The 25181-nt window shown below is 32.5% G+C and overlaps 4 protein-coding genes across 4 annotated transcripts; all 4 read left to right on the forward strand.

Annotated features, from left to right (window-relative positions):
• The first annotated feature begins 4754 nt into the window (after positions 1–4754).
• On the forward strand, positions 4755–6638 carry F3H (flavanone 3-hydroxylase). The gene is made up of 3 exons (XM_022289603.2): positions 4755–5192; positions 5556–5984; positions 6168–6638. The coding sequence occupies exons 1-3, from the start codon at positions 4824–4826 to the stop codon at positions 6480–6482; spliced, it is 1113 nt and encodes a 370-aa protein (XP_022145295.2). The 5' UTR covers positions 4755–4823; the 3' UTR covers positions 6483–6638.
• Positions 6639–7349: 711 nt separating this feature from the next.
• FNR1 (ferredoxin-NADP[+]-oxidoreductase 1) lies at positions 7350–12534 on the forward strand. The gene is made up of 9 exons (XM_022289789.2): positions 7350–7601; positions 7694–7919; positions 9000–9133; positions 9587–9665; positions 10143–10234; positions 10991–11068; positions 11168–11230; positions 11366–11600; positions 12265–12534. Exons 1-9 carry the CDS (start codon positions 7359–7361, stop codon positions 12330–12332), a joined length of 1218 nt encoding a protein of 405 aa, XP_022145481.2. The 5' UTR covers positions 7350–7358; the 3' UTR covers positions 12333–12534.
• A 2049-nt stretch (positions 12535–14583) lies between these two features.
• LOC111014753 (cold shock domain-containing protein 4) lies at positions 14584–15722 on the forward strand. Its single transcript, XM_022289563.2, has one exon. The coding sequence runs from the start codon at positions 14718–14720 to the stop codon at positions 15501–15503; it is 786 nt and encodes a 261-aa protein (XP_022145255.1). The 5' UTR covers positions 14584–14717; the 3' UTR covers positions 15504–15722.
• A 4020-nt stretch (positions 15723–19742) lies between these two features.
• LOC111014785 (thaumatin-like protein 1b) lies at positions 19743–24446 on the forward strand. The gene is made up of 4 exons (XM_088118818.1): positions 19743–20068; positions 20215–20598; positions 20826–21144; positions 24019–24446. Exons 1-4 carry the CDS (start codon positions 20011–20013, stop codon positions 24155–24157), a joined length of 900 nt encoding a protein of 299 aa, XP_087974944.1. The 5' UTR covers positions 19743–20010; the 3' UTR covers positions 24158–24446.
• Positions 24447–25181: the final 735 nt, after the last annotated feature.

Genomic DNA, 25181 nt, shown 5'->3' on the forward strand with positions numbered 1-25181 from the left:
ATTTGAATATGTGTTGCAATTTTTACATTATCATAAAACTTCGTTTGAATAATCATTAAAGAAATAAATTTTTATGTGTCTTCAATGATTCAATGAATTATAAAATGTGTCTTGATTTTAGAGAGAAAAAAATGAAATATATATATATATATATATATATATATATATAAAATTACGGACACGGGAGAAATTTTTTTTTAGACAATTCTGTCTTTAGTTTTAAAATTAATACATAAATTATCTTTACTAAATTATTATTTTTATTTAAAATCCTCAACTCCCCTCACACTCTCACGTTGCTTCTTCCCTCTCTTTTAGGTAAATATTTTTATTTTATTTTATTTATCTTTTATTCATATTGTCGAATACGGAGAAGTTTACGAGAAAGTATATTAGATTGAATTGGGAGCGGCTCAAAAAGCAATATGAAATGACATATAATCAAAGACCTGAGAAGTAGACTTTATTCTTCTTTAAGAAAATGCATGAGTCAATGGAGAAGAAGAAGAAAAAGACCAAGCGAATGTTTAAGAGAACTTTTTCCCTATGTTCTTCGTTCTTTTTTTTTTTTACAGTCCATAAATAGAAAAAATATTTTCATTTTCTAGATATGAAATAGAAATGTATTTTGTAATTTTCTTCTTTTTTTCCTTCAAAATATTGATCTAAAGAAAAAAAATTCATGGTTTTCAATATCATTGAGTCCAACAACTCTAATTAATGTTGTTGGAGGATGTAATCTACTATTTTCTAACACTCATTATCGGTCGATAAGAGAATGAAAATTTTGAAATATATCTTCTACATATTAAAATAAAACTAAAAGTACCACACATGTTACGCACTAGTATATATATATACATTCACGGATTGCTTTCACAAAATTATGGAATCAATGAAATGAAATCAATGATGAAAAATAAATGAGTGAATATGACCAAATATTATAAGCTAATAATGGATCATTAAAAACTAATGAATATGACCCCAAATATAATTATAAGCTAATAATGGATCATAAAAGACTAAATTGCTAATAACACTAACATCATACTAATGTTGTAAATTACTGATTTCTTTGATCTCACTTCCCCATATATATTAGTTTTCTAAATATGGTCGGGAAAGCCAAAGAAGCTATGCTTGTTAAAAGGAAAACAAAATGCGGGATGGAAAAATACTTGGCTCGTCAGGATCAAATCTTGTCTTCACTATTATTGAAAATTGAGTATTCCGATGTACATGCATGGTTAATTTTATATAAGATTGCCGAGCCTACACTCCTACTACTAATAAGGGGATAAGACCAACCAATTAGGTTAGAGATGATCTCTTCTCTTCCTACAAGTGTAGTGAAGGACTCTCGCCTCATCCACCCGTTTGACTTACGACATCATCAATGTGCGTTTCAACCTAAGTGATTTCATAACTCAAAAAAAAAATACATTTATTTCGAGATTAGTCTCGTCTCTAGATGTAATAGTCAATTAGCGAGACATTCAAAGAAGCTAGCTATGCACCTAATGAAAGCAAGCTCTTTCATCTTAATCTCATTTACTGAAATTTCCTTTCTGATATTTCTCTCATTAATGTCTCTTCTTATTGGCCATCTCTTTTTTGTTATCTTTTTCCTCTTCTCCCTCTCTCTTATTAATAATTTTGCATAATTTTGTTTTTCCTTCTCTTTCATGCATTCACTCTCCCTTTTATCATCCTCCCTCCCTTCTCTCCCTAAAATTTCCTTTCTTTCCCAGGTTAAAATATCAATATGAATATAGTTCAACCGTTAATGCACACCTTATTCTTGTTCTTAAGGTCTGAGATTCAATTCCCTATTTCTATATTTGTTGTACTCGAAAAGAAAGAAAACGTAGATGGAAACAATTTCGTCGTCTGCAAAACTCATTAGATGAAAACATAACTTTGATTGAAAAAATCACTTTTATCGAAGGATTCCTAGTTGTTATAACGACATTATTTCCCGATGGTGTGTTATGCCGATATTTTTCTCGATGAAAAAAAACATTAGAATAAGATTGATACGAACGAATTGGTAAGCTACGATGACGATATGCACGCGAGTCAAAAAGCTAAATTTGTTTTAGTGCTACAATTGGGTTGATTTTAAGTTTGGAAAGTTTCTTTTAGATGCTGTTAATTTAAAGAATATTTTATTAGCAAAATATGCAGTGGGTTCCATCAACTAATTTTCTAAGCTAGTGTGAGTCAATAAAATATACTGTTGTAGTAGAACTTTTAAGGGAATTGAAATTCTTTTATTGTAAAAAATAAATAAAGAAAATGAAAGTAGAAAAGACGTCGGAGTTGGAAAGGTTTTAGACGTGTTTGGATAACGGTGAAAGAAGTGATTTTGAAAAAAGAGATTTAAGAATAATTGATTTTCTAAAATCATCATCCAATTGATATCTTAAAAATCAATTTCAAGTAATTTTATATTTTCTTAAAATCAACTTTTTAATTTGACAAACATAATCCATCGAAATGAAAGTGATTTTGTCATACCAAAAGCACTCTCAAACACAACTTTAATGTAAAAAAATAAAGAAAATGAAAGTAAAAAAGACTAAGAGTTTGAATAAGGTAGGTAAATTTTGAGAATTTGATTGATTTTTTCATTTTTTGAATATAACATGTGAGTGGTGAGATTCGAAAGCCTTTACATCTATATTTATGTGAGATTTCTTCAAAAATTATATGGATTTAGATGTGAATTAGTGAGACTCTTTTTAAGATAATTTCTCTAAAAAAGTTATATTAAACATTAATTTGTCAAGAAAATTATTATTGAATGAATATAAAATCCTATCCAATAATCAATAGCCATGTCATTGATTTAAATTAATGACGAAATTACATATTATTATATTTGTAGCCAATTACAAGTTAATACTTGTTTTCATTTAGCCAAATGACATAAATTAGTCCAGGTTATGTCAACATGTGCCAATGATCAACCATCAGGTTTAAATCTTTAAATCTACCTCAGACCTACCAAAACTTTATAAATAAAAATGGCTGCTATATAGAATCATTTAGAAACAGTCATGCAATAGTAAGAGGATTCAGAACTAGGATAAAAGTCCTACTCAGAAGATTAGAAAACTCAGACTTTCACCTTCGTCAACCCCCTTGATACGAGAACAATCAGATAAAGTTTACATAGAAAGCATCAAATGACTATACAATAGAGATTATAACTCGATTTTCATTATTCTACTCTACATTCTTGAAACCTAGATACGAGAGAATCCTAACGATGCTTAGAATCAAGCAGATCTAAAGAAGTTTTTTCTTCTCCTTACTGGAAAAACCATATAGTTATTTCACAAAATGTTTTTGTTGGTCCTTTCCCTGGATACTCTAAGATCATTTTTCAAACGTCTTCCCATTTCTTATACAAAATTAAGTTCATTTATTTTGAGTTTTATTTTTCATTTTTTTTAGAAACGTTTGTTTCAAATTCTACTCCTCTAAATTTCCTCGTGAACAAATATATATAATTAAAAATTCAAAGTTATTAAATGTTGGGCTGATTATCTTATATTTTAAAACAATATTTATAACTATAAAAAAAATAAACACAACATTATCAATATATATTGTATGGAAAAACAAAAACGTGGCCTTAAAAAAAATAGTAAGTCAGCGAAAGAGTATAGTTCTAATACTTCAACCAAGAGATTGTGAGTTCAATCCTCCACCCCATATATTGCACTAATAAAATAACAAACTTTCTGTCATATTCGACAGTATTCAAATTTATTTTATGCTGGATAAGTAAATCTATACTTTAAATTTTAAATTTCTTTCGATTTTTCAATTAAGTCTCTACTAATTGAGGTATATATCTCAAAAATTTATATATACACTTCTTAGAAAAAAATATAAAATACTTAACTAATGATGTCCTATCTTGTGTTCGTCACCCTTAAATAGTTGATGGACTAATTTTTTACAAAAAATTATTTATTTTTGTATTTCTCTCCTATAATTATCAGATATTTAACCATAATGAACACTATCTGTATATATATTGGAGAAAGATGAGCACAAAATAGATATAGGATCAAAGTATTTATTTTTTAATTATTTTTAATTCAACTGCAATTTTATTGATTCGTGCTTTTATTCATTCAAACGGTTAGGTTTTACACGTGGTGCTGAACACGACACGTCGTCTATAAAGTGGAATCAATTGCCAATTGTGCTGTTTCAGAGAAAGGGAAAAAAAATTGTTAAAAAAAAAAAAAAGACCCAATACACACTTACGAATTTTTGGCCAAAATTTGAAATTAATAAACAATTTCCCAAAATTTTTCTTAGGTTTTGAGAATAATTTTAAAAAATAAATAACAAAACATAAAAGCATAAAGGTAAAAATAATATTTATTTTGAAAAAAATAAAAACATTATACCATCAAACAATTACTTTTTTTCTAATATAATGGTCCATATCGAAAACTATCCTCATCCTATAATAAAAAAAAGTAATTAATTGTTGCATTGTTCTAGATTCTATATATATATATATATTTAACAACTGCCTCATTAATTTTGAAAATGTATTTTTTTTTTAAACGAATGGTAAAATTGAGAGATTTTTTCTTTTTGGTGTAATTTAGCATTTTTGTAAATAGAAAAAGAAAAAAAAAGGGTAGTTAGGTAGGTAGGCGGTGTAAGGCAAGGTGGTCACGTGCCTCTCACGTGTCATCTCCCCCATAAGATCTGGCCCCGTGACCCGTTCCTCTGTAACTAAAACCCGCCAATTTTGCCTCTCCACAAAGCTTCTCCCTCTCATTCCGATGGCTCATTCCGTCTCCACTCTCACCGCTCTCGCCGACGAGAAGACTCTCCGGCCGACTTTCGTCCGCGACGAGGACGAGCGTCCCAAAGTCCCTCACGATCTCTTCAGCGATGAAGTTCCGATCATCTCGCTCGCCGGAATCGACGATGCCGAAGGCGGCCGCAGGGCCGAGATTTGCCGGAAAATCGTGGAGGCCTGCGAGGATTGGGGGATTTTCCAGGTCGTCGACCACGGCGTCGACGCCGCACTTATTTCTGAAATGAGTCGCCTCGCTACAGAATTCTTCGCGCTGCCGCCGGAGGAGAAGCTCCGATTCGACATGTCCGGCGGAAAGAAGGGCGGATTCATCGTCTCCAGTCACCTCAAGGTAATCGAACATCGAAAACCTCCTCCGATTTTCGCCATTTTCGCTAATTTAATTTCCAGATCTACTGCAAAATTGCAGAATTATGTCGTGGCCACGAATAAACCACCACTCTTCCAAAAAATAAATTTAATTAGTTAAACTATTAGTTTGGTCCTATATTTTTTAACTGGTACTTCTGTCTTTGATCATTTCATTTAAATTCAAATCTCCTTTTTTTTTTGTCATTTTATTTTAAATAATGTCAATGTATTAAAGAATCTTCGAGTATAAGACTATAATGTCAGAATACCCGGAACTAAAATAGTATTTTAATCAATTTAATTTATTAATTCATATATTAGATATTCAATGTTGAAATTGCAGGGCGAAGCAGTACAAGATTGGCGGGAGATAGTGACGTATTTTTCGTATCCTATCAGAAACAGAGACTACTCGCGGTGGCCGGACAAGCCGGAGGGGTGGGTGGCGAAAACGGAGGAGTACAGCGAGAAGCTGATGGGGCTGGCCTGTAAGCTTCTGGAGGTGCTATCGGAAGCCATGGGGCTGGAGAAGGAGGCGCTAACCAATGCCTGCGTGGACATGGACCAGAAAATTGTTGTCAATTTCTACCCCAAATGCCCTCAGCCGGACCTCACTCTCGGCCTCAAGCGCCACACCGACCCCGGCACCATAACGCTCCTCCTCCAGGACCAGGTCGGGGGCCTCCAGGCCACCAAGGACAACGGCCGCACCTGGATCACCGTCCAGCCCGTCCCTGGAGCCTTCGTCGTCAATTTGGGAGACCATGGCCATGTAAGTATCAAGTATCTTCTTACTTACCATCACGGTTAAGTATATATAGTTATACTTTATTAACCTATTTAGACGTGGAGATAAAACTCGAATGAATTGCATGGGTTTTTCAAGACTAAATTTGGATTAAACCGAATCAACTCGCTCCAGAGAGAATTCATAAGTGTTTGTGTGAATTTTCAGTATCTTAGCAATGGGAGGTTCAAGAATGCTGATCACCAAGCAGTGGTGAATTCAAAGAGCAGCAGATTATCCATAGCCACATTTCAAAACCCAGCGCCAGAGGCCATTGTTTATCCATTGAAGGTCAGAGAAGGGGAGAACCCAATTCTTGAGTCCCCCATCACCTTCTCTGAGATGTACCAGAGGAAGATGAGCAGGGACATTGAGCTTGCCAGGCTCAAGAAGTTGGCCCAACAAGAACAGGCCCAAGCCCAAGAGTTGTTGGACAAGCCCCATTTGGTCGAGCCCAAGCCCATGGACAAAATATTTGCTTGAAATGTTGGACCGGGCCCATTTTAGTTGTCCAGCCTGTGACCATATGGAATAACTATAGTGTACTTGCACTTGCTCTATGGTCATCTATTGTTACTATTTATGTAATGAGATGTTATTGATTATGATAATTATAATATTATATTTTGGACGACAAAAGTTTGAATCTTCACTCGAATGATAATAATATGTAATGCCGCACGTCCAGGATTTGAATAAGGATTCAAAATTCGGATTACGACCTAGCTCCACACGAGTCCTTTCAGTATACTTTGTCATCACTCACATGTTTCTTAGTAAAGCACTTTGTCGGTAGAACTATCAATTATTTTAATTATTTTCTCAACCATGTTTCCATAGCATGATCTTGAGTGTCACATAATAATATTAATAATAATAGATTTGTGATTTGTTAAAGTCCGATATATTTAAACAAAATCTAATATGATACCCCCTCCCATGTGCCAACAATTATCTTCACTGCTATCTAGTAAAACAAAAAACAAAGTCACATGTGAACAATCATCTCTGTACAAGAACATATCATTATAGAGATACGTATAGATTCGTTATCCCTATACTTCAAAAGCCTATAATATCAATTCTTTTTCCAAACTCATTATCTCTTGATGAGAAACAAGTACTAATTACTGCCGAGTTAAGTATGAATTTTAAAGCTTGAGAGGAAAGTTTGAAAGTGGCAAATTAAAATACAAAATATACAAAAATAATTTATAATCTCACATCGTAGAAATTTTGGATATTTCTCTTGGGATATTTAAGAGATGTATAATATACCACATTAAAACAAAAAAGAAAGTGAATTGAAAGTAAAAAAAAGAATCAAAGTGGGTGGTGGTGGTGTAGACTTATCCTCACATGAACCACTGCATCTCCTCTGCAATCTCCTCCACCCAATCCCTAATCTCTTCTCCCATATTTCACAAACAAAACCCATTTCAATTTCCATTTCCATTTCCATTTTCCTCTGTCTCTTTTTGTTCTTCAGCCATGGCCGCCGCAGTCACTGCCGCAGTTTCCTTCCCCTCCGCCACAAAATCCGCCGCGCCCCTCTCCTCCAGAGCTTCCCTAATCGCCCCCGATCGAATCGCCCTCAAGAAGGCAACAAATCCACAAACCCCCAAATCAGATACCGCTGCATTTTGATCTGGTGATTTGGAAACTGAATTGAATTGGATTTTGCTGTTTTTCAGGTTGCGGTTTTCCAGCAGAATGGGCGGGGCAGAGGGATTATTAGGGCTCAGGTGACGACGGAGGCTCCGGCGAAGGTGGAGAAGGAGTCGAAGAAGCAAGAGGAAGGAGTCGTCGTCAATAAGTTCAAGCCAAAGAATCCGTACATCGGACGCTGCCTTCTCAACACCAAGATCACCGGCGACGACGCTCCCGGCGAGACCTGGCATATGGTCTTCACCACTGAGGGTAAACTCCATTTTCCTTCCCCTTCTCAATTTCATTGAAAATTTTTCAATTTGGTCCCTATGATCTTAAAAAATTTTGTCTGCGCAAGACCCGATTTTTGGACTTAGTTTCAACTTAGTCCTTATCGTTTTAGTTGAATTTCAATTTAGCTTCGTAGTGTGTTTTTTTAGTACAAAAATATAGTGGCTTGAGACTTGAATCCATAACTCTTTCGTTAATTGTTGATAAACTATAGTTCTTCTGGTCGTCCCAATTAGCATATAGTTTGAGTTTATTTTTAATTTGGTTACTGCAATTTTAAAAGTTTTGGTTTAGATCTTTGTGATTCCGTGAGTTTCAAATTGCTATAAATTTGGTTGCAACTTAATCTTTATAATTTTTGTTGAGTTTCAAATTGATTCATCTAATTTTAAAAGTTCGTTCATAAATTGTCTTTTCCGTAAAATAAAACTCACATAACTTTTAGCTATTTCGTCGTTCAACTTAAACTTTATAATAATTAGGATATTAAATTTAGATTGACATGTTTATATATGTTTATGGGTTGGACATCATTGCATAGAAATAGATAAAATATAAAAAGAATATATCATCGATGAAAATATAGTATTAATAATTGATATTTTTAACTTATTTAAAAATGGCAAAATATTTATTTATGAATTTTTTATTTTTATAAATTTTCTTGAAATATTCATAATTATCGACAATTTACCGTTAATCTCTACATTTTTCATAAAATTAAGACTTTGATGTTTCCTAATATAGTTGGCCAAACAAGAAACATCTCCTCATTGGCTGTGACGTAATTGATATGGCAACAAAAAAAATGATAATTTTTGTTGTATTAAAAAAAATCATAATTACTAAATTAAAACTTGGTGAAATTATGCCCAAACCGGAGGGATTAAATTTGTAAATTGTAAAGTAACCCAACATAAAAGTAATTATGTTAGAAAAAGGTCAAAGTCCTTTAAAAGTGGTTGGTGAAGAAGTTCTTATAAAGTAATTTTCACGAGTTTATGAACCGAACCGAAAATCAAAATGATTTGTTATTAAGTCGAGCGCGTCGGGTAATAGGGGAAGTGCCGTACAGAGAAGGGCAATCGATTGGGGTAATTGCAGATGGAGAGGACAAGAATGGGAAGCCTCATAAGCTGAGATTATACTCCATTGCCAGCAGTGCCCTTGGTGACTTTGGAGACTCCAAGACTGTAAGCTTTCTTCTCCCTCCCATACATTTTCGTAATTTTGCAATTGTTCCTATCAATATTTCTCGACAATGAACAAAAGATGTGCTTGAGTCTACGACGAATTTTTGTTAGGTAACTTATCAAAATTTACTAAAATAGTTCTGGCCCCTATTTTCAAGAGGGTTAGGTTTTGATATATGAATGAAAGCTTTGAGACCAAAATAGAATAAAGGTTCTCATATTATTTCGATTTTAGTTCATTTTGGTCATTGTAATTTCATAACGTTAGTTTTGATCCCTATAAATTTTCGACTTTTGTTTATTTGCAAGTATATAGACTAAAATGAAGTTTTTGAAAGTCGGACTCGAAATAATGCTTAATTCTATAATAAATTTGAAAGTTTAAGTGATATTTTGAATCAAAGTTGATTGATTTTTGTGATTCTAATTTGGTTAGTGAATTTACAAATACAGGTTTCTCTATGTGTGAAGCGGCTGGTGTACACCAATGAACAAGGGGAAATTGTCAAAGGAGTTTGCTCTAACTTTTTATGTGAGTTTCTTAACCTTTTTCTTTATTTTTAACTCACTTTATAATAATACTTTAAAATCACTAGTTTTATGATTTTAAAAAATAATTAATGTTTGCTTCCTCGCCATTGTAAAATTATGTGTTTAACTTTTCTTGAAAACAAAGTCTTTGGTTATTTTTTATTTTAAAAAATTATACTTTTCTTGTGTAAAATTCCATTAATAAGTTTTTTACCTCTCATATCTGAATTCTTAGCCAAATTTCATAAATAAAAAATAAAATTTTAAGTAAAATTCTAAGCTTAATTAATTTTCAAAAACATAAAATAAAAAATAAAAGGGTCGGGGAACTTTTAAATTAATGAATACTTAAGCAGACCAAAAGATGTTATTTGTAAACAAGTTTACTTTTAAAACTTGATTTAAAAGATTAAAAATATTTTTTATAATTTATTTGAAATTGAAATTAGTTGAGAATTGATTAATTTTATGGTTTTAGGTGACCTGAAACCTGGAGCCGAGGTGAAGATAACAGGACCTGTTGGAAAAGAAATGCTTCTGCCAAAAGATCCCAATGCTACAATTATCATGGTACTAATTTTAATTTCATTCAATTTAATTTTGAATTTGAAAAATTATTGCATTAATATCTTCCTATAAATGTATCTAAATAATTGTAAAAAAAAAAAAAATCTATTTTGCTACATCTACTTTCAACTTTTATTTGTTTTAATTCTTTTGGTCCCTATATTTTAAAAAATGACTGTTTTGGTTCGTGTTTGTAAAATTTTAACACAAATTTTGTACACAATGGAAATTCTTTGATACAATTTTATGGCTATATCTTACAAAAAAAAAAACTGTGAGTAAAATGTCATATTTTGAAAGGAAGGAGATAAAAATGAAAATGAAGGGACTAAAATGGTCACTTTTGAAAATTTATATACTAACGTTTGTTTTGGTCTCGGTACTATATTAAAGAGTGACCAGTTTGGTATTTATCAGTAAAATTTCAGTACAAATTTGATACATAATGGAAATCGGCCTTTAATACCATTTTATGACTACATTTCAAGAAATTTTGTGAATGAAGTGTTATGTTAAAATTATAGCCGAAAGAAATGAGATAGAAATGAAAAAGAGACCAAAATGGTTTCGAATAGAAAGATTAAAATGAACAAAAATTGATAGTGCGATGACCAAATGAACCAAAGTCGGAAGTATATGAAACAAAGTAGTATTTAAACGAATAAATTGTAATTTTAATATTAAACTTCACACATCTTTGTGGAAAATGTTATTGTTATTTTAATAATTAAATTGATGGAATTTTGTTATTTGTTGTAGCTTGCAACTGGAACTGGAATTGCTCCATTCAGATCATTTTTGTGGAAAATGTTCTTCGAGAAGCATGAAGATTACAAGGTAAATGCTTCTGATTTTGTTTTTTTTTTTCCCCTAAGTTCTAATTTGCAATAATTTTTACTCACATCTTTAACCCTCTCTTATATATGCTTTGTGTAGTTCAATGGTTTGGCATGGCTTTTCTTGGGTGTCCCAACAAGTAGCTCACTTCTTTACAAAGAGGTAAAAAAAGAAAAACCCTATTCTACCTCCTCGAGAACCCGAGAAACAGATTACAAAGTTTAGTGTATGAATTTTTAGGGTCGTTAAAACTTTGAAGGTCTGGTCTCTGAACTCTGAAAAGTGAAAATGAAACAGGAGTTTGAGAAAATGAAGGGGAAGGCTCCCGATAACTTCAGGTTGGACTTCGCTGTGAGTCGAGAGCAAACAAACGAGAAGGGCGAGAAAATGTACATCCAAACTAGAATGGCGGAATATGCAGAGGAGCTTTGGGAATTATTGAAGAAAGACAACACCTATGTGTACATGTGTGGACTCAAAGGCATGGAGAAGGGAATTGATGACATTATGGTCTCTTTGGCTGCTAGAGATGGTTAGATTTTTCCCCCTCTTTTACCTTCATTTTATTAGCAGCACACATGTGTTGTAGGGGTGAGGATTTGAACTCACGACCTCTTAGTAGGAAATAGTTGCCTTAACCAGTTGAACTATGTTCAAGTTGACATATCTTCCATTTTTAAAATTTGGTAAAAATTTCAAACTAAGTTATGCAACAAAAGAATTACAAACCTAGACTAAAATCAAAATTGCTATCCAATAAATCAACAAAGTAGATAGTTGCCTCCTAAGGATGTTCAACTAAGGAGTAGAGCTTGAATTCCCACAAGGAAGTACTTTCTAATTGTATATAAATTCTAGAAGTTTATAAGTAAACTAAAGAGAAATTTCAATACTATTTTTCGACATATAATATTTTAAATATCGGACTAACTAGGAGGAAAGAAAATGGTCAGAAATGACAATTGCTCATTTTTTTCTTCGCTCTTGGTTCGACTAACTAAGACATTATTTATTATTCTTTCTGTTTTTGGTAATATTATTGATAAAAGGCAAGTATTTGATTGGACAATAATAATAAATAGGTCAATTAGGTAAATAACAATTTTTTTAAGAAGAGAATAAAAAGGTAATTTTGAAACATTGGGTGATAGATTTTTAAATGTTTGATTTGATATGTATTTTTTTTTTTTTTGCAGGTATTGATTGGCTGGAGTACAAGAGGCAGTTGAAGAAATCTGAGCAATGGAATGTGGAAGTCTATTAATTTTATAAAAATAACTTGTACATTTTGATTTCCCCCAAGCATTATATTATGTAGATATAGGTCATTTCTTTTTTCAAATTTTCTCCCATTTTAGAATTCTATTGTTAATTATGGCCATAAGATGAAAAAAAAAAAAAAACCTCTCTCATTTACGAGAATCATGCACTAAATGAAATACTTTCACTCCCATTCCATCTCTCAATATCTTCTAGATTATAGAATTTCAAATATAGATAGGAGGTTTGAACTAGATCTGATTAGAGAAACTACTAAAGAAATATTTTTTTTAAAAAATATATATTTTAAGAGTTTTTTCAAGAATATATTTAGAATGGTTGAATAATTGATATTTAATCTAACAAATATATTTAGAAATGACAATTTGCTAAAATAAAACTATTAAATAACAAAATTAATAAATTGGAAATATGTAATTTTTTTTAAAATGAAATAAGTGGGAAAAAAGTGTGTAGAAAGGTGTTAAATGAGAAAATTTGCACCTATTTTCTAAAATTGTGCCTATTTGCTCATGTAGCTCATTTATTATTTTTTTAGTACAAGCAACCTCATTTATTACTTGGCCTACAATTTAATTTAATTTAATTTTTAAATTTGGAATTTAAAGCTTGAACACATAGAGATTTAACCTGCCTTAGGTGTGACCCAATATTTGAATAGCAAAATTTATTTAGTTCAAACCCGACCCAATTATTTTGCATCATGTTTATAATAATATAATACACAAGTCATATTAGCCTTTTAATCTCAACATCAACGTCACATTAAGAAATTGTTAGTCTATTAACAACAGATTTCAATCGTGACTAAAATTCTCATACACTAAAATGAATCTTTTTAAAATTTTGGAGGCCAAAATAAAATAGAGATGAAAGTTGAAGGATCAAAATAAAAATTAAATTAAATATTAATCAGCTATATTTTTCCAAAAAGAGGGATCTATGGTTGGGCTCAATTCCTATATTATGTTGCCCATAAAGTGGGCCACAGTCCAGTCATGTGGAATGTTTTTACCATAATGACATGTCGTTTTACTTCTACCAAACGACATGTCGCGTGTTCCCACCTATATATTAATTACCTTTTTATTAAGAAAAAGGCATTTAAATATTCTATATTAGTTCCCAAGTGCGTAAAAAGTATTCTAGTCATTATTATTTTATATTTATTATTATTATTAGTATAATATCAAATTTGGACCCACAGATAACTACCTTGACCTATTGAATTACACTTTCATTGATATTTTATATATATTATATAATAGAAATCTGACATAAACATGTATTTTTTGGCAAATAAAATATAACCTACAATTGTCCTATATAATTTGATTAGATGATTGATAAAAAATAAAAACAATAACTAAAATAAATTTAGTATATACTACCTTAGTTATTTTACTTTTAAAAATTATTCGTTCTAATCGATTTACTATATTTTTTAATCTCATTTTTATTTCGATCACAATTCAAATATAAGAACTACAGTAAACTTTTCCAAACATACTTACAATTTGATTTTTAAAGATTTTGTGTCAAAATTTGCAAACGTAAACCAACTTATCAATTAAAAAAATTATAGGAACTAAAATATAGGTTACTCAAGTACCTGGACTAAAATAGAAATAGTTGAGAGCAGAAGAAGATGATGAATGAATGTTTTTTAAAGTATAAATGAATAAAAATTAAAAATATAAGATCAAAATAATATTTAAATGTCAAAACCAGCATGACTTAACCATAATTCGTGTGTATTTCCAACTAAGATATTGTGGTTTGATCCCTCAACCCCACATGTTATACTAAATTGATAAAATAAAGCTAAATAATATTTAAATCAATTTTTTTTAATGTAAATTTCAATAACTAAAACAAATTATTTTAAAAATGGTATATTTATTTACAGGGAATGGACATTATTGAATGTAAAATAAATCTATTTTTGTACTAAAAATTGAATTTATTGAATTCAAACTTTGGATTTACGAAATTATATAATGGAATATTTTCAACTCAATTTGTAAAACATATTTTCACATTACATAACTTTAACTTTACTATTCACGAGTATTAATATTTAAATATGGTAGGGAACTAAATGGATTCGAAAGTTTTAAAAATAGGAGAAGATTTTTCTTTTTTTAAAGGAAAAAAAAAGAATATCAAATCAGAGCAATAAAATTATTTATATTTATATATTAAAAAAAAAAGAGTAAATTGGGGGAATTAAACCGTAAGCGGATTAGGGTTTTGTGTTGGCTGAAATTCCCCTAGATCTCATTCTCTTCGGCTTCTATATATTGCGACCTTCATTTTTGTTTTGCGCTCGTCGCCACTTTGCAGAGAAATTTCTTCCAACTTGAAGATGGCGGAAGAGAGATTGACTGGTGTGGTTCAATGGTTCAGCGATTCGAAAGGATTTGGCTTCATCAAGCCAGATGTAGAAGGCCCGGATCTGTTCGTGCATCAATCCTCGATTAAATCCGATGGCTACCGGAGCCTTGTCGTCGGAGACCATGTCGAGTTTCAGATCGCCCCGGGCGATGATGGGAAATCGAAAGCCATCGAGGTTGTTTCCCTCGATGGATCTTCGGGAAACAGGAGGGATAACTTTGGTGGTGGTGGTGGTGGAAGGGGTGGCCGCGGCGGCGGTTATGGGTTTGGTGGCAGTGGCTGGAGAGGCGGTGATCGGCGGAACGGGAGCAGCGGAGCTGGTGGGGCTGGGTGCTATCACTGTGGTGAACAAGGGCATTTGGCCAGAGACTGTACTCGTGCTAGTAACCGCGGCGGAGGCGGCGGTGGTGGGTGTTTCACTTGCGGTGAGATTGGACACTTAGCGAGGGATTGCCCACGAGGAAACAGCGGTGGAGGCGGCGGTGCCGGTGCTGGGGCTTGCTATAATTGTGGCGGTTTTGGGCACTTGGCTAGGGATTGCAATCGGGGTGGAGCTGGAGGCGGAAGTGGTGGTGGCGGTGGTGGTGGTTGCTTTAATTGTGGAGAATATGGACATTTGGCTAGAGAATGCCCGAATGAAAGCCGTAACAGTGGCGGCACTGGAAGATTTGGCGGCGGCGGTGGCGGTGGCTCAAACACCTGCTTCAATTGTGGGAAATCGGGGCATTTTGCCAGGGAGTGTCCTGATGCACCTTGATAAGGAGGGGGAAAAAGAGTAATAGTATATAATTTTTCCTTTTACCTCAATATTGTCCTTTAATTTATGTTCTTCTTTTGGTGTGGATGGTGGCTATACGTAGCTTACTTGAGAGGTTTTTATTATTTTTATTCCATGGTTGTTTCGCTCTTTTAGGGGCAAATTTTCTGGTTCACACATGTGGTGATGATTCGGTTAAAGGAGGCATTTTTATCCTTATTTTCTTGTTTTATTATGTTGCGGTTTTTTTTAGCTTTTTCTTTTCTATTATTTTTTCAATTTCATTGCGTTCGTACCTCCTAATCTCAATTTCATGTTGTGCGAATCAGTGCATGCTTCAATTAGCATCAAATAACCCATTGTGTTGAAATAGCTTCATTTGATTATATACATTTCTGGCATTATCTGTGTTTTAGCATCATTTTGTTTGCTTCTTTATCATCAAGAAGGCATTGTTTTATAGATTTCATTGATTTGGATCCCCATAATGTTTTAAAGCAAGTTTGAGTGTTTGAGTTCACTCTTATCGGTCTTGTTGACCTTCTTAATACCATGTTCTGTTTTATCTGTTGTGGAATTTTTTATAAGGTAGTTAAAATGGGTTTCATAAAATTTTTTTAAGCGTATTCCTCATTTCTGTTTTCAAGTTTCTTAGATTTGACTCCTAGTACAAATCTTTAACTTTCCAAAAGATGTAATAAAAGAACATGGTGGTACATAGAAGGTCTTAACAAAGACAGAAAGGTAGTTAAATGTGTTTCATCAAAGTTTTTAAAGCCTATTCCTCATTTGTATTTTCAAGTTTCATAGATTTGACTCCTAGTACAAGTTTTTAACTTTCCAAAAGATTTAATAAAAGAACATGGTGGTACCTAGAAGTTCTTAACCAAGACAGAGTAGGAGGCACTTGGATGGAATGTGAACAATTAAAAAAAAGGCTGTTGCCTTCTTGATGTTTTCATTCTAGAAGGTGCATAAAAAAAAAGTCTCTTCTGAGTGCTAAGTTAAAGCCTTTTTATTCCGAAGGTGAGATGGGCAGGGGAGGGATGCCTTCACCATACCCATCCCAACCTCTTTCTTCTCCTTGAGGAGCTGTGGTGGGCTATAGGGAGGAGCGACGTTTGTGTGGGGAACAGTCTTTTGAACTCTTATTTCTTGATGTAGTAAAAAAAATTTAAGTCTTAAATACTTGGAATTGATTTCTTTTTATTTGTTTGAATAGCTATTTTAATGTAAACGTGTATGTGAGAATATCATCATAAATAAATAACAGCACTTTGGTTTTGGTAACAAAGCTTATTCTTCCCTAAAAAAGGTTATTCTCTACCCTTATTCATGAAAGGGAATTGGTGAAAACATTATTTTTGCCCTCCTTGTCCTTGTCTTGAAATAATTGAATTTCATGGTTTTGAGGATTGATATGATAAAGCTATGGCTTCATTATTACCTTTTGGACAATAGTTTTTCCATTTTTGCTTTTATAAGAAACCTTTTAGAAAAGAGTACAGTATAATGTTTATAATTGCTAGTTTACTGTCAGCTGTCTATTCAATTCAGTTAAAATGCTCTGTTAGCCATGCATTCTTCTATTTGATTGATGATGATATGTCTGTCACATGTTGTTGAACATCATAGTTCAGTTTAATTTTATTCACAAGAACATAGTTCAGAAGTTACCTTCCTTACCTACCGTACAATACATTTTTGCTTATATTAAGAATTTTGAAGCTTTAGATTCTTCTCATCTATAGGTGTGGGAGTGCGAGGGTAATGAGATTTCTCTCATCGCCGTTGTTTAATTTTCTTTAGCCCTCTACTTCTTTCTCATTGCTATTGGCATTGAATGACTGCTTGGTGAAGTTGTGAGCTATTTTGATTTGAATCAAGCTTTAAACTCCCGTAGTTCGTTTGGTTGGGATGAGTTTCTGACTTTGTGGTGTTCTCTGCTGCTATTCACCCTCTGGTCTGAAATGGAAATGTCTCATGATGGTGTATTTTTCCAGGGCTGTAGGAAGTTCTTATATTATTATGGATGATCTTGAATTATATTTGGATACAACACTTGAATTGTGGGTCATAAGCAGGATGCGTTTAATTCTCTTGAATATTGTTTTCTGGGTTTAAGTTGCAGACGAAATTCCAAGTTTCAGGAACAGCCCATGATTAAGTAAGTGATTGAATCGGTAGCTAAATTTTGTTATTAGTACTTGGGATATGTTGATAACTCTCCTTTTTCCTTAAAACTTGTCTGTTGCTAACTTGTTTGTTTTGTAATATGTTTTTAAAGTTATCTTTACAAGATCTACAAGTTTAAAAGAAATAGTTCCAAAAAAGCCTATGTGGAAGCTTTACAAGTTATTTAAATCATTTTCAGGTCCTGGCCCATATTTATGTAAACAACAAAGTAATCTCCATATTATGAGGTGATAGTATTTGATTAAGATTAGATTAGTTTGAGAGGAATAATGAGACTGAAAAGATTTAGATTTTGTTTTTTTTTTTCTCTTTTTTGTGTGTGGTGGTGGTGGAAAAAAAGTGAAGGAAAACAACAAAAGATGTCTCTTCCATGAGGCGAAGAGGCATGGAGCCGCAAATATGGTGTTTTAGAACAGTTCAAACTTCAAAGCCTTAGAAGAAGTGGACTGTCGTTTCCTTCCTTTGAAAGAATGCTGCTTCAGATTTTACCAAACCACACACTTCCAAAAGTATTTTTCTTTTGTTTTGTAGTTGAAACTTAGGCTCAATAGCATTCCTGTTTTTAGAGGTGGGAGAAGAAAAAGAAAGGAAGAGGCAGAAGGCAAACAGTCTGTAGTAGTGAAGTTATTACTATTACTTTTTATAAACTTGCAAGTCAGTTTTAACATTGAAAAAATTGGTCCATTAAACCAGTGGTCGACTAGCCAACGATTCGATGGAATTCATTTTTTGGAATTTGGTGTTTATTCCTAATAATATAGAGTTGAGCGATCTTTAAGTTGACAGTATTTCTATTCGTTTAAATCTTGTTCTTCCTTCATCATCTCTTGATATGGAAAGCTTGAATGAGTTATCATTTCGATCTAGGAGGTTTGAGTTATGATATTTTCTTTATATATTGTATTAATGTTCATCTGTGTCGTCATTTATCATTGGCAATATTTAGATTGTATCTAGTGGAGTTATTATGTGGGTGTGTTTAAGCTCGTGTTCAAGTAGCATGCTCTGTGTCTCTGTCTCATTTTGCATGGTTTTACCGTCGTTGTCGTTTTCTATGTGATGTCGATTCATTCATATTTTTTCTATTCTTAAATCGGACGTCACATGTAAATCAATAATTCTTAAATTTAATTTTTGAAATTTTAAAATTGGAATTCCCAATTTCCATGAACCTGAAAGTTTGGAGCCAGCCGGCCATGGTCTGAGAGATCTAAAGAACCACGTGCTCTCTCTTCCATGAGCATTGAAGAATCCCCATCCCAATTTCCATACTCTTCACCTATTTCAACAATGGACATAAGATTCCTTTTGCTCCCATGAAAAAGGTATTTTTAAGTGAATAAACTTCTTTTATAAACACTTTTGGCATAAGCATTAATGAAAAACTACTTTTAACTAAAAGGACTAAGTGTTTTCTCGATGGCTTAGTTGAAAGGTTTATGTTTGAGCTATACAACGTTTGATGTACTTTGACCTTTTCAAGTTTGTGTGTCTAATTGCTCAACTTGAACTTAACTTAATAGTTTAAGACACATATCTTCTATCAGAACGTCATGAGTTCAAATATGTTACCATACATATTGTACTAAAAAAAAGTTTCGCGTGCTAGCTTTAATATTCATGGAGAATTTCATTTCAAAACCAATCGACAAGGAGAGGAGTAGTCAATGACTATTATAAATATTTGTAAGGTCATTTTTCTTTTCAACGTGAATCTTTATCACGAACTTCATTAGTCCGTCGAATATCGAACCACCAATCTTCATACCCACTGAATGATTCAAACTCAACCCATTATAGGGATCAACACCGACTTCCAATGGCCCATCTCTAACCGTCGATTGTCAAAAGGAGTTTCGGCCACCTCCCAGGTAAAAACTGTCAAAAACAAGAATTCAATCTTTATTCGATAAGATATAAGTCACCAAACCAAGTATATGTCGTATCAAATGGAAAAAGCCAAGACGTATAACTCACGGATGAGACACCTATTATCATCTAAAAGAGTTGAGTTGGTTAGATCTCAGGAAGAATAAAAATGCAGACCTAGATGAGATTCCTTAATCCTTGAATTCTATATATGGCTTTCAGGTTGCTGTATTCTGACACAGTCTCAGGGCTCTAACTTCAACAAAATCACCGTCCATTTCCATTTCCCATTTTATATTACAATTTGAAAAAAACAAACAAATAATTCAATGGGATGGGATTGCCCCATTCAATCCCCTCTCTATAAATCCATTTCCCCTTCTTCTCCATAACCCTTCTTTCAAAAAGCCATAACAAAAAAGCTTCTCTGTTTTCCCCTCCAATGGCTTCCATTCCTTTCCCTCTTCTTTCCCTCTTCCTTTGTTCCCCTTTATTCTCAGGTACTTTCTTCTTCTTCTTCTTGTGTCTCTCTTTCTTCTCTCCCTCTTCCTCTGTTCCCCTTTATTCTCAGGTACTTTCTTCTTCTTCTTCTTGTGTCTCTCTTTCTTCTCTTATGAAGTTTTTTTTTGGTTGTTTCTCTTTTTAGGTGTGGATTCAGCAACTTTCTCTATTTTGAACAAGTGTGATTACCCGGTGTGGCCGGGGGTTTTGTCCGGGGCCGGGACGCCGCCGCTTGCCACGACCGGCTTCGCCCTCCAGCCCGGTGAGTCCAACGCCCTCGCCGTGCCGCCTTCCTGGTCCGGCCGCATCTGGGGCCGGACTTATTGCTCCCAAGATGCTGCCGGGAGATTCTCCTGCGCCACCGCGGATTGCGGCTCGGGCGCCGTGGAGTGCAACGGCGCCGGTGCAACCCCGCCCGCCACCCTGGCGGAGTTCACGCTGAATGGTGCAGGCGGGCTTGATTTCTACGATGTCAGCCTTGTTGATGGCTACAACGTGCCCATGTTAATCACCCCACAGGGTGGAGCAGGCAAGTATTAAATATATGAATGTGCATAGAAATATCAAAATCTAAAATAGAATTTCAACTCAGTCAGTAAAGATATTATTTTAACACGAACAATATTAATAACTTCTAAAGTTAATATGAAACTTTTTCGTTAATGGATATTTAAAATAAAATAAAATTTGAACGTGATCATTAATAATAACATATTAATAAATATGTCAATGGATATTTAAAACTTTAAAAAGCAGGTGTAGGCAACTGCACGACGACTGGGTGCACGGTGGACTTGAACAGCGAGTGCCCCATGGAGTTGAGGGTGGTGGTGAGCGGCGGGGACGGGCGGAGCGTGGCGTGCAAAAGCGCGTGTGAGGCGTTCGGGGAGGCACAGTATTGCTGCAGTGGGGAGTATGGGAACCCGAATACGTGCCGGCCGACGTCGTACTCGGAGCTGTTCAAGGCGGCGTGCCCGTCGGCTTACAGCTACGCATACGACGACGGGAGCAGCACCTTCACCTGCGCCTCCCCCGCCGATTACCTTATCACTTTCTGCCCTTCTCCCACGACCAGGTCTGTTCTTATTTTTATTACTCTTTTCAGTGTTCATATTGGTGTTGCAAGAAAATGGATTTCATTGAAGAAAATATTTCCAACATATCTTCTACCACTATTCAAAATTTTCTTCACTTGAAAAAAAGTAATATATATATATATATATTTTGAAAATCATAATAAATGAGATGAAATAACAATGCATGGCGTTTGAAACATAGGACCTCTGACTCTCGTACCACGTTCAGATACCACGTTAAGATGAATAAACCATCAAACTCAAAAGCTTATAAACTTATGAATGGGGTAAATTTAATTCATAGAACCATCCGAGTATTTTAACTTTTTTTTTTTAATTTTATGGTAAAATTTGTTGATATTTTTTCAGAGAATTTATATTTCAGGTCATGTGGAATTTTTATAGCTTAATTTTGAAAGTTTATTATTGAGTCAAAGCTTTGTTTTTATTATTATTATTATTTTATTTTTATCAGTTCAATATATGATGGGTGGGAGACCACTTTTTAGGATAATAAGTATTTTTTTTTCTCACCAATTTAAATTTGTTTAGTCGGGCATTTCCATAACCTTCATTTAAAGCATTTTTATGATTTAATTATTTTAGTTTTGTAGAGGCAGTTAATTGCACACCACAATATTTTGAGTTTAGGATTTAGTATGATTAAATTGAAAATTTAAGATTGAAAAAAAAAAAAAAAGCAAGAGTAAAGTGCATGGATGAAGGTTTTTAAAAAATATTTATTTAATGTATTTTCTTTCAATTTAAAGATTTTTGTTTGCCCATTATTTTCTATCACTTCATCAGTAACTTTGCAGCATGGGCATTATTGGGGATATCATTTCTTTTAATAATTATTATTTCAACCATATATCTTATATACAAATTAATTAGATTTCATCTCTAGAATTGTTTGAAAAATGTGATTTGATTTTCGGGGTATTTTAAATTTTGGTGTAAGGAAAGGGAAGAGTTTTTATTTATTTAAATTTCATTTGGAAATTAAATTGGTCATATTGGCCTTTGGAAGTTGAATTTTAAAAGATTTTTTAATAGTAAAAATGTGTTTGACTAACCTTTTTTTTTCCTTACAAAAATTTGTTTTTAACTTTTTTTTTTTGCAAAGGAATTTGTTTTTAATTTTCTTTGTTCCTATGATAAAGTTAAAGAGCAAGTAGTCACCCTTAAAAATATAACCCTAAGTTTTAGAATGATTTTTTTAAATTAAAGTAAAAGTAATATTGAAGTTCTAACCAAAATTTAAGAATAAAATACATCCTTGAAAGTTACTTCTATTTAAAAAAAATATCAATTTTGATTAAAATAAAATAAAATAAAGCTTTTAAAAGTAGATTGCAAAAACAGCCAATAAGTTATTATTTTGTTTTTTTTTTTTTAACAAAAGATATCATCATCATACAAGTTGTATAGTACTTCCAATTAAAAAATTGTTTTAGTAAGATTTAAGTTACTTTAAAAATATATAACATGATACTATTTTTATGTATGTGAAGTGAAAAAACTTCATCAGAAAAACAATAATAAAATAAAAGATATAAATTCACAAAATTTGAAGATATAAATCTAGTCCTTTTTTCTAAATCCTCCAACCAAATGGTTAACAATTCTATGGGTAAAAGTTAAGGTTCTGGGTGAATCTAGTAACAACATATTCGAAAAAAAAAAACCGACTTATCAATTAAATATTTAGTTGAATCTAAAATACTTTTAATTAATTTAATAACATATATGTTGTATAAATTTTATCTTACAATATTATATAATTCATAAAATATTATGTTATACCTATTTTAATTTTAACACAAAGAAATAATACATTTACCAAAGTTTTCGTCTTCTTAAATATTTTGCCACATAAAAAAATGTTATTTTTAATAGAATTTTCATAATTCTATTAAAAGTAACTAAATGGACCTGCAACATTCACTAAATCTATTTGATTCTATAAATTTAAAAAAATTAGATTTACTATCAAACGACTCTTAGTTATCTCCTTTTCCCCTCCCTAAATTTTTTTTTGTCACAAGAAAAATATAAAAAAGAAAATATTGACAATCCTAACAAGTTTTATATATATATATATATATATATAAATAAAGCAAGCTGTGAAGTTAGTATCTTGCACGAACAAAATTGTTGTTGACCTAAAATTCCATTGGTTATATTTGAAATGTCGGTCTGATTTTATTTGGGTTCTCTCCCATTTCCATCTTCCAAATTCTCGTCTCACGTCTGTTTTTTTTTAATTATATATATATATATATTTTTTCCAAACAAATTCAAGTGTCAATTATTTGAATTCTTTAGAATAATGATTCAATGAACATCAATAATTGGAGCCAACTCATGAATTGTTAGACATATTTTATTTTTGTATAATATCATTGTGATCATATTTGAGAGATTGTTTGCTTATATAAAAGCTCATATAAAATAAGATATCATCTTTTAACGAAATTATAATATTTGGCAAAATTAGTTACGTTGCCATATTTGCAAATCTATCTTACAAAAAAATAATTTGTAAATATGTCATTTTTAATTTGGATTCCGCTTAAAATTGTAACATATTTACGATTTTTTTTCTTTAATTTGCTATTATTGTGGACTGCATTATAATATATGCAATTGTCTTCATTTTTTTAAGAAGGGTTGGTTATTGAATTTTGTATTTAAATCATAAGTTTAGTTTATAAATATTGTTTAATTCACATGTTACATGTTATGACGGTGCTTATTAGAATCAGAATCGAGAGTGTAGTTGAAACTTTTTATAACTGAAAGATTAAATTTATAAATTAACTAATGTTTATCTTAAGATAATCGGATTTTTAATTTGTGGGATTATGCAGCTTGAAATCATCAAACGGGCAGTACCCGCGGGCAGTGGACGTCTCAAGAGCCGGGCATCACGGCACGCCGTTAACGTCCGTAGCCGTTATCTCCGCCGTTACGGCAGCTCTAAGTCAGCGGTTGTTGCGGCTCTTTTAAACCTGCCACCGCACACGGCCATTGGGCCCATCTTCAGAAGTGGGCCGCCGGCCCATCATTTGAGCCCATATAACATGAGTTAAAAGATTTTTGTTTTGTTTTTTTTAATACACATGAAGTTAGAGATAGATTCATCCATGCACACATATTTTGATGTAAGTTTTGTTGTATAGTATCAGATTTTGAAGTTTTTTTTTCCTTCTTAAATTTTGCGTAATTTCCAAATTGGTGTATAATTTAAATGAGTTTTGTTTGGCCGCTAACTTGAGTATAGTTGAACTGATATATATATCAAAAAGTCAAAAGTTTAAATCCAACCTTCTGAGGTTGTTGAAAAAAAAAAACTTTGTTTGGAATGATTCTTTAAAATGAGTTTAGTTAAGCAAAAACACATATGTACAACTAGAAGATTGTGAGTTCGAATCGTCCACCCCACATATCGTACTAGGAAAAAAAAAATAGTTGAAAGGCGAAAAACACTGAGATATTTTGATTTTTTCTTTTCTCAAATAAGTCCATCTCTAAATTTTAAAATTCTCACACTTTAGCCTTGAGTTTGATTTAGGTGTCATTTTAATTTTGAAAGGCAAATGTGGCTATTCCCGCTGTATTTGTCGTATATTCTACAAATATGTGTGAATGCTCTTTTTATATTTTTGCTTCGTTTATCATTTGATTTGAACCTTAATATTATTATCAAGAATGTTGAATTTGGACGATTCATCTAAAAGAATCTCATATCATTGGAGCTATTGTCATTACTTTATATTTAAGATCTTCCCAATTTCCATAAATCGATCTAAGACTATATTCTCATTTCTAACCTTCTCCTATGTTTTAATATTACCCCATTATTCATCAATATCCACCATTCAAGCTCAATGGATATGACAATGGATATATCATAAAAAAACATAAACATTTTCATCCACTACTCTTTCTATTCTTTTTTTAGCTGTTTCATAAAGCTTTGAGACTACTAATAGAAAAGACATTTAAGCTTGAGAGAGAGGCTTGAAAAAGT

Source organism: Momordica charantia (genome assembly GCF_013281855.1).
Source record: "Momordica charantia cultivar OHB3-1 chromosome 10 unlocalized genomic scaffold, Mcharantia_2.0 BLBB01000010.1, whole genome shotgun sequence".
In the NCBI taxonomy this organism is placed as follows: domain Eukaryota; kingdom Viridiplantae; phylum Streptophyta; class Magnoliopsida; order Cucurbitales; family Cucurbitaceae; genus Momordica; species Momordica charantia.